Source organism: Oratosquilla oratoria, chromosome 1 (genome assembly GCF_046742065.1).
Source record: "Oratosquilla oratoria isolate Oo_2021 chromosome 1, ASM4674206v1, whole genome shotgun sequence".
Taxonomy (NCBI): Eukaryota; Metazoa; Arthropoda; class Malacostraca; order Stomatopoda; family Squillidae; genus Oratosquilla; species Oratosquilla oratoria.
Genome location: NC_134777.1, coordinates 17,061,450 through 17,072,135, shown reverse-complemented (window position 1 = coordinate 17,072,135; position 10,686 = coordinate 17,061,450). Strand labels below are relative to the sequence as shown.

Below are 10,686 nucleotides of genomic sequence, written 5' to 3'. Positions count from 1 at the left end.
TTAGGGTCTATATGGGGCGCCCCTACGGACCAGAGCCACACATCATTTTGTCTATGATAGAGGAAAACTCTGTTCATAGAGAAATTATGATACTTTTATACTACGACTGTCCCTCCGTTATGCTGTCCCCCAACCCCTTGTTGCTGCCCTGTACTATTTCTCTGAGTATTCATTTTCTGTTTTCGCCGACCCTGTGGTGGGGGAAGAGAATGCTACCACCAAGTCTTTCCAGTTGAGTCGTAAAAGGCGACAAAAAACGGAACGGGGATGGGATTAGGAGTCCTACTACCTGTAGCCCCGAAAGGGGACACTCCTAAAAAGAAAAGAAAAGGCATAAGAGGGTCTGGGAGTTTAAAAAAATTAGTTTGAATGTGTTTGAGATGAAATGTCTGAGAAGTATGATAGGGGTTACTAGGCTAGATAGAGTGAGAAATGAGGAGGTGAGGAGGAGAACAGGGGTGGAAAGGGAGCTGGGAGATAGGGTTGATGAAAGAGTATTAGGATGGTTTGGACACATGGAAAGTATGAGTGAAGAAAGATTAGTAAAAGAAGTGTGGAAGGCAGAGGTGGTAGGAGTGAATATGAGGGGGCGTCCTAGGATGAGATGGATGGATGGGGTGAAAGGGGCATTACAAAAGAGAGGAAAGTCTGTGGAGGAAGGACGGGAGAGGACAGAAGATAGGGGTGAATGGAGAGGAGTTGTGTATAGATGATGCTGTGTTGCATGAGGGGGAGTGGGTGGGGGATGGGGGGTGAGGAAGTATGTATGAGAAAAAAAATTTACGCAGCCCGAAGGGATTTCTCCCCGTCTTCTCCTTTTCTGCATGAGGGGGACGAATTTATGAAGCGGCCTTGCTGTGGATGTGCTGTGTCTTGCGACACTGCTTCTGACCCAGGGCAGTGGACAGGATGCAGGGATGACCCGTCATCCAGGAGGTGCCAAGATAAGAGGGAGGGAGGGTGGAGGGGAGTGGAATATATAGGAAATGGAATGGGTGGGAGTGGTTTCTATGCCTTTTTCTTTTTGGCTACCCCCCATGTAGGGGGAAAAAGCCTTTGGTATATGTATATATATATATATATATATATATATATATATATATATATATATGTATATATATGCACGCATATTTACCACTCAAAAATGGGACGTGATGCCAATTCTCCTAACTGAATTATTCTGATGACTCTCTGTTGTGATTGTTCTGCGAGAAGTTGACTCATCTTCGTTCCACCGCGCAGCCACAGTGACCGTCGAGTTCGAGAACGATTTCGGTAGGTTCCCGGAGGTGCTGGCCCGGCGAGACAAAGAATCTCCCATACCGAGGGGGATCTTCAAGGCAGAAGACGTCTTAAAGAGACGTCAGGCTCAAGGACGAGCCTGATGTTGAATTCCCAAGGGTGACCTCCGTACACTTTCGGCAGATGCTCGACCGGGAATATCTCGAGGACCGACTCTTCGCACGCATCGGATTTTCGCTGTGCGCCGTCCACGACACGACGTCGTGTTCTCAAATAACCATGGGTGTCTGTTGACGCTTCTATGCGTGGGTGCGACGTGAAAGCGTCCATAGGCACCCATGGTTATTTGAGAACACGACGTCGTGTCTTGGACGGCGCACTGCGAAAAATTTATACGTATGAAACAAGTCTTCACAGACGATACTCGGCTAGCGAGCATCTCTTCGACAGCACGGTTCTGGATGCCTCTGGACGCCTCTGGAGTCAGAGACCACGAAGATCGTCCAGGTGATCGACACCGCACTGCCGCACGGCTACGGCCTACGAGTACCAACGACAGCGCCTTCGTCACCCAGGGACAGCACTGGGTGGCCCTCTCCAACGTGAGAACGCGGCCTGGATCCTCGACATGTTCGTCTCCGGCTCGCTCAAATAGACATGATGTTCGCATGCCGAGGTGAAAGTCGTCATGAACCTTCAGGGGAGCCACGGAGGTACCTTAAAAAAAGGTCACGGTGCAGCAGCAGACGGAAGACTACAACTGCGGCCCGATGGCCATCGCGAACTCCGTGGCACTCGGTCTTGACTCCGGCAAGCAACCTTACCCCCAAAGAGTGCTGCGGCCCATCTTCGAACCCTCTCAGACCTTCCGTAAAGTGACGAGTCTTCCAGGAGACAGAAGACACGAAGGAAGCCGCGGGGAGAAAGCGAAGGCGAAGTGACTAGTGTCCTTGGAAGAACAAGAAGACCTCCAGCGAAGCGAGACGACAACGGGAAGCGAGACGTCTCGCCCAAACAGTAAGACTAATTCCTAAGAGGTCAGATACTCGCGAAGTTGCCGTGAAAACGAATCGCAAGAGGAAGTAAAGAGGGTCAGTTGCAGATTGTATAACTTCCTTAGCTATAAACAAACTGCTACCATCTTTATTGTCAGTGGACAAAATCCACCAATGTCCACGTAGCAACGGACACGTGATCTAAGCTCCCGTCCCTATCTGCTTACCTCACTACATTTGTATAAATACATGCTTTTCTCCACTCTGTAATCACATCTGCTGAAGAGGATCACAGTTAGTGATCGAAATATACGGATCTTTTTACTTTCGCCCATTCTTCTCCGAAAGTGGGTCATAAGTATTACATATATATATATATATATATATATATATATATAGAGTGCGACCAGCCAGAAGGTAAAGGTACTATCCCATTGAAACACCCCATACACCCCAACTGCTGAATCGGCCATCGACAGCTGCAGATGACTTCCTGAAAAATGTCCAACAACATCCAGTCCAGCTCTGGATGAGTGAATCTCCAACATTTCTGGAATTGGAGAAAGCCATGAATCAAATGAAGGCCCGGAAATCACCAGGCCCAGATAACATCCCTTTCGAGCTCCTGCAGTACGGAGGGATGTCACTTAAGACCAGGTTGTACGATCTCATCCTCAAGATATGGACAGTCCAGCAAGTTCCAAAAGATCTCAAAGATGCGGTCATTATCACTCTCTTTAAAAAAGGAGATCGAAAGCTCTGCGGCAATTATCGAGGGATTTCACTACTCTCCATTGCAGGGAAGATATTTGCAAGGATCCTCCTAAGCCGTCTCCAGGAAATGGCAGAGCGGATTCTCCCAGAATCACAATGCGGCTTTCGTACATCCCGTGGAACAACTGATATGATCTTTTGCGCAAGACAGCTGCAGGAGAAAAGTCGGGAACAACAAAAACCCCTCTTCATAGTTTTCTATGACTTGGAAAAAGCCTTTGACCGCGTACCAAGAGCTGCCATGTGGAGGGTTCTCAAACGTTTCGGTTGTCCGGACAACTACATCTCTCTGGTCCGAGCCCTACATGAAAACACCTCTGGACGTGTGCTCTATCAAGGAAAGTTGTCCGAAGAATTTGAGATCACATGTGGGCTGAAACAAGGTTGTGTCCTGGCTCCAACACTCTTTGCCCTCTATCTTGCTGCAATGATGTACGAGATTCCATCTGACAACCCAGGCGTTGACATTAGGTATCGACTTGATAGTGGGCTGTTCAACCTGGCCATATTCCGCTCCAAACAACTAACAACCATCAAAACAGTCACGGAACTGCAGTATGCAGATGACAATGCTACCTTCTGCCACTCAGCTAATGATCTACAACAGTCAGTCAACAACTTCACTGCAGCTTATCAACGTTTCGGGATGAATGTGAACATACAGAAGACCAAAGTTCTTCCACAACCGGCTCCAAGAACAGCCCTGCCAGAATTTGACATCACTATTTCTGGTACATCGCTGGAGCAAGTCGACCAATTCTCGTATCTTGGCAGCTTACTTACCTCCAAGTGCAACTCGGAAAAGGACGTAAAACATCGAGTTGCAGCTGCCCATATCGCTTTTGGGAAGCTGTGTCGACGGGTTTTCGACAACAAAGATCTTACCCGAAGAACGAAACTAAGGGTTTATGAAGCCGTCGTTGTCTCCACTCTGCTATATGGCTGCGAAACATGGACACTTTATCGCAGAGATCTGAAGAAACTTGAATGCTTCCATCAACAGAAGCTCCGATCCATGTTGTGCATTAAGTGGAAGGACCACATCACCAACAATGAAGTTCTTTCCCGTGCAAACAGCCAAAGCATGGAGTCTACCATCATGAGGCATCGACTTCGCTGGTCCGGCCACATCGCTAGGATGCCAGAAACAAGACTGCCCCGGCAAATCCTCTTTAGCGAGTTGCCACAGGAGGACGCCCCCGTGGCCGTCCCGTCCTAAGGTACAAAGACCAGCTGAAGGCCACCCTGAGGTCTACCACAATTGAACCAGAGACCTGGGAAGAGGTCTCCAGTGACCGCTCAATCTGGCGCAACACAATTCGGGCTGGAACGGAGAGGTTCGAGACCATGCGAAAGGAGAGAGACGAGGAAAAACGGCAACTCAGAAGACTTCGTCTCGCCGCCCCTCGTCCTCCCCATCCATCCAGTGTCCGTCATGCCCCAGAAAGATCAACTCCAGAATTGGATATAAATAGAAAGAAGCGTTATTCCATAGTAAACTCTACACCAAAATTGGACAACCATCTCGGACAACCATCTCAGACACTATGAATAGGAGGAAGCGTGGTATCATCGGACTACGATGCACCGCCGACGACGATATATATATATATATATATATATATATATATATATATATATATATATATATATATATATAAATTTTCAGACAAATTATTTTGATGACAGAGAACATAAACACAAGGAGAGCAGGGAATCTTAATCACTCAAATGATTCATGAAGGAATTTCTTCAGAGAATGTATATAGAAAACTGATGGGAACGTATGGGAAATGTCGCTATTGGGGTTCCATTACTAATTGATTTTCGGGTGTGTTTAAAATGCTGGTTTGTTTTGCTAATTCAATAAACCCTCCGTGATGGTTCGAAGTACTTTCTGTTGAAATAGATGCTGCTTCTATAATACTTCTAGTAAACTTGTCATATTTACGTAACACTTTGACATCTCCCCAGTTTAGTAAATGGTCAAACTTTTCCGCATGAACTACTAAAGAATTGGACGTCCTACGTTCTTTAATGTCGTTTCCGTGTTTATAAATTCTCTTGTCAAATCCTCTCGCTGATTCACTAGAGTGTGCCATTGTGCAACCATGGTACAGTATGGCTTTCCATACACATTTTTTATCCGCATTGATTTTTCCAGTCTTTACCAATTCACCGATCTTCTTATTGGTCACTTTTGCTACGTTTATACATTTTCATTTTCAGATAGTTGTCTATTGCTAGCAAAGTTTCTGAACCTGGTACCAATAAAAAAAAAAATTCTCATTCCTCAGCTTTCTTAATTGTCAAACTCTTCCTTTAAATATTCTTCACTACAGATCCGTTGTACCCTAAAGAAAAAACATATTACCATACCCCTTTTTTGTCCTTTCATCATGGGCGAAGAAGTAATGCACTAAGTCGTCTTTTTCTTTTCTTGTATACCGAGATATTCACCGATTTTTCTACTCGTATTAAGGAAGGGCAAATATCCGTTTTGTTCCTCTACGGTGAACTGAATATCACTGTTGACCACGTTCAACATTCTCATTTTATTATTTACATCTGTATTTTCGGGAATGATAGCAATGACGTCGTCCTCATATCAGAACCAGTGCGACCCCCTAACATAAATTCTGATAAAACTTTCTGCTCCTAGTAACTCCATGTATGGAAAGGCCATCAAATGGTATTATCTGTCGTGTTTACTGTCATCCGGAAAAGATGTTGTTCTATAAGATTGTAGCACCCGGCCTGAGTTTGAGATGATTTTTTTGTCACGATGAAATTAATTTGTAAATTATCTAAAAGTTCTCTTTTTCTTTTTTGTTGTAGATTGAGAAGTATGCAGATGAAATTGCTAAAGCTCCTTTAGTCCTCCTGGACGGCAACATGGCACTGAAGACAGTGAGCTTTGTACTTAACATGTGCCATGACCTCGGAGTTCCTGGTAAGTACACGCAAAACAAACATACTTCCATTTACTCAAACGAAAATGTGGGATCGGAAACCACAAAACAGTATCACTAAATCGATCGAATTTACCATACGATCTGATGGTCTTGTATGGGTTTGCGCCTCACATTCTCGTTGAAACACAAGACACTTATAAATAGGAATTTATGTAAATGATTTGTCGGCTCTACCCACGAATTCACATATTTTCCGAACTTGGGGATTTATGCCTCGTTTTGGACATAGTACAGGGACGAAGTGTTGGGTTTGGCCGAGTTTGCTGATTTGTTTTCATTGGCAACGCTATAGTAAAATGTCTGGATCAATTGACATGAAGCTCCCAGGAAATTATCCCAATATCTATTGAATTTCAACATTTAACTGGACCTAGCGAGAGCACCGAAAATTTGAGAATCACCTTTTGGCCTTAGATTTCACCAAAACCGTCAATTACTTCAAAACAAATCCAAAATTATCATTATCCTTTATTCATCACGTTAGTACAATTGTGTCGATTTGACGATTGGCATGGTAAAAAAAAATTGGTCAGTCTGGTTTATTTATCAAATTAATATTTTGAATTGCATCTTGAAAACCGTCGCAGACATATTTAGATATTGATATATGTGACGTCATATACAAGTTTCCATTTGGCAAAAAGATTTTAATTTGAACAACTTTGAAAACTCAAACTCGAGGCCACAAACTTTCAAGAGGGCCTGATTAAACTACTTGCTGCATTTTCTGACTTGCAACTTCATTCTCGCTTATGCCAGACGATTTTAACCGTCTAAGTAAAACAGTCCCTGATACTGAAAAGGTTGAGCCAATTTAAATTTACTCACTCGGTAGGCTTAACAATTTGTAGCTTGATTCTGGTTGTCGCCAGGCCAATTTTGTTGGGTTAAGGATTTGTATTTCTATTTTGTCGCCAGTAATTTACAACAACAAAAATCACATCGTTATCAAATATCAAAATGGAGATACGGAGTTATATGGTTGGTGCGAGTCAGTGGAATTTTTTGTATATATGGGAATATATTTCTAGACTGCAGAAGTGTTGGAATGTTACGATAAAAGGTATGTATGGTTTAAAAAAGGGGTATTCTCTTGAAGAAAAGTGTGAAGATAGAAATAATGGTGTGAGTCGGTGGAATTTTTAGTATATATGGGAGTATATTTCTAGACTGGAAGTGTTGAAGTGTTATGTTGAAAGGTATGTATGGTTTAAAAAAAGAGGTGTTCTCTTGAAGAGAAATAATGGTGTAAGTCAGTGGAATTTTTAGTATGTATGTATGTATGGCAGTACATTTCTAAGCTGCGGAAGTGTTGGGGTGTTACGTTAACAAGTATGTTTGGGATAGAAAAGAAGTGTTCTCTTGAAGGGAAGTATGAAGAAAAGATAGAAATAATTGTGTTATTTCTCTTAGAATAGTAGAATGGAATGGAATTGTTATTTGAGGAGAAAGGCGAGATTGGAAGTCTGTTGAGAAATTGTGTAGGTAAAGTATTCAAGAATGGGATACATTAAGAGATGTACTGTAAAGGTAAGAGGAAAATGGTTGTCAAAAACATGGTAAAACCATGAGTGAAACGAGTATTTTTATCTAAAATACATACATACATATACCAATGATTTTTTTCCCCCTTACAAGGGAGGTAGCCAAAGTCAAAGGCATAAATCCACTTCCACCCATTTCATCCCCACATACTCCATTCCCATTCATCACCCCTCCCTCCCTCTTTTCTTGGCTCCTCCTGGATGACGGGTCATCCCTGCATCTCGCCCACTGCCCTGGGTCAGAAGCAACATAGCAAGACAGCATATCCACAGCAAGGCCGCTTCATTTAATCAGCGACCCCACTTCCCCACCCCCTCATGCAGAAAAAGAGAAGACAGAGAGAAATCCCTTTGGGTTGTGTCAAAATATCATTCACACATACTCCCTCAATCCCCCATCCCCCACCCACTTCCTTCCATGCATCACAATGTCATCCATACATGATACACAACCATTCTCTACTCACCCCTATCTTTCTGTCTTCTCACTTCCTTGCTCAACAGAGATTCCCCTCTTTTCGAACACCCCTTTTACCACATCCATCCATCTCATCCTTGGTTGCCCCCCTCATGTTCACTCCTTCCACCTCTACCTTCCACACTTCTTTTACTAATCTTTCTTCACTCATTCTTTCCATGTGTCCAAACCATCCCAATACTCTTTCATCAACCCCACCTCCCAACTCCCTCTCCACCCCTGCTCTTCTCCACACCTCATTTCTCATTCTATCCAGCCTAGTAACCCCTACCATACTTCTCAGGCATTTCATCTCAAACACATTTAAACTCCTCTCGTAAGTTCCATGTTTCTACCCCAAACAGTGCTGTCAATAAAATCATCCCTTCATAAAATCTCCTCTTAGCATCCATTCCCAAATGTCTATTTCTCATTACACTTTTTAATCCACCAAGGCATTCACTTCTCTCAATCTACATTCTACCTCTACCTCCACTCCTCCCTCTCTCACTATATTCATACCCAAGTATCTAAAGCTATCCACTTCCTCCAATCTTTCTCCCTTGATACTCACTTCCAATTTGCTGCCATCCACTCCCCTTGTACAACTCATCACCTTACATTTACCCACATTTATCTTCAACTTCCTTCTTTTGCATACCTTCCCAAACTCTGTCACTCACTTCCTTAATCCCTCTTCTGATCCTACTACAAGCACAGTATCACCAACAAATAACTAGCTTTTCTCTTGAAGGGAAGTACACTAATAAAAAAAAAGGTGAGGATTCTACGCCAGGAGGCATGTGGCTGCAGCTGAGGCTGTCACCTTTGTCCTATGCATTTGGACTGTTGGGGCAGGTAAGTCACTGGGAATCAGAAAGAGTATGGGATTCAAACCCACAACTAAGTGAATAAAAAAAAAAAAGTTGTGTTGATGGGTAGAGGGACATGGGTGACCATGATGTTTAATAGTTTTGGTGGATTACCAAGTGTTCCATTGTTTTTACCACAAGTTCTGAAGCGTGAGCCAGAGAATGGGGTAGAAGTATGATGGCTGCAGAGAGCATTAATGAAGCGGCCTCGCTGCGGATGTGTTGTGTCTTGCAACACTGCTTCTGACCCAGGGCAGTGGGTGAGATGCTGGGATGACCCATCATCCAGGAGGAGCCAAGATAAGAGGGAGTATGTAGGGATGGAATAGAAGTGGATTTCATGCCTTTGTTTTTTGGCTACCTCCCTTGTAAGGGGGAAAAAGCCATTGGAATATGTATTTTTTTTTTTCTTTCAATCTTCTTTCTCATTGTTGGAAATGCAAATGTGATATGATACCCAACAAAAGGACACCATTTTGAAGTAGAAAAATAATTGGATGAGCCACTAATGGATATCATGGATCAGTTGATTGTGCTGGTGCACATCTGCTGCCAGTATGTTTGCTGGATGGTTTCTAATGTGGTGAACCACGGTCACATTGAAGTGCTAGTGCCCCCGGGTTACTTCCATTGTTCGTATGGAGGAATGAAACTAAGTCTTTTTAGATACCTTGACCAGGGCAGGTCTACAGCACAAGGGTGACTGTGCAAGTAGACACCAAGGGATCAAGTCTACCTGTGTGTCGGTCATAATTGGACTGCATCATTCACACCTCCATTCCTATGTTGGATGCCAGGCTCCTCTGGTTCAGTAATTTATTTAGCAAAAACTATTTTACATCAATTCACTCTTTTGGGGTCAGCCATTTACGGTTTACATGGCACTGTGACACTGCATGTGGTGATGATTAGACTGGAGTATTTGCTAGGGTTCAAAGGGCTGTAGCAAGCACTAGTTAAAGGCAGTGAGGAATAAAGGACTTGGTGTTTCAATCTGTTCTGCCTTATTATGTGAGACATGGCTTATATAGAGCTCTGGGATCATGCACATCAACTAATCAGCAATCTCTTAGTGACTATGGGCCACCATACCTGTGCGTCCATGACAGTAGCGAATGTTAAGAGTAGCAACTGAGGACTGCAAGGCAGCTCGTCCTAATAACCAATCAGCGGCATTGTCAGTGGCTAGTCTTGACAGCCAATCAGCTGTTAGCCTGCATCTGGTGAGCCTTTTTGTGACATTGCCACTGGCTGAAACTTATTAGGCTCTTGATTCCAGTTGCAATGTGGATAAGTTTCCTTGGAGCTACATTTGGCAAGTTTTCTTCCACGATGAATTACATACATATACCAAGGCTTTTTCCCCCTTACAAGGGAAGTAGCCAAAAAGGGAAAGGCATAAAATCATTCCCACCCATTCCATCCCTGAATACACTCCACACCCCTCCACCCTCCCTCTCATCTTATCACCTCCTGGATGACAGGTCATCCCTGCACCTTGTCCACTGCCCTGGGTCAGAAGCAGTGTTTTAATATGAATTAATTCTGTTTATTCTAAAGGGGCATTTTGCTCCAAGTGCCTTCTGGTGCTGTTCATGTCTTGAGTAGTCCAAGTCAGGTGTTGCTTTATCAATTTGGGTCAAGTTTGTCACTCATAGGGTGTGTGCAAATTTGGGAATAAAATCTCACTCATGGGACTGGAGCAGTGGTCAATGGATCCAGTTCCAATGTCAGAGAAGAGGACAATTGTCATTGTGTTGTAAATTGCTCATGGGTCTGGAGATTAACATCTTTGCCTCCTTCATTAAGAGATACAGTAGGTGGTCT

At 43.6% G+C, this 10,686-nt stretch overlaps 1 protein-coding gene across 1 annotated transcript in view; it reads left to right on the top strand.

The window, feature by feature from the left end:
- LOC143032269 (uncharacterized) overlaps positions 1 to 10,686 on the top strand; it is a 77,343-nt gene that overhangs the window by 2,354 nt on the left and 64,303 nt on the right. The window contains exon 3 of the mRNA XM_076196742.1: positions 5,850 to 5,964. Within this exon, the coding sequence (XP_076052857.1) occupies positions 5,850 to 5,964 (115 nt within the window). The remainder of the gene's footprint in view (positions 1 to 5,849; positions 5,965 to 10,686) is intronic.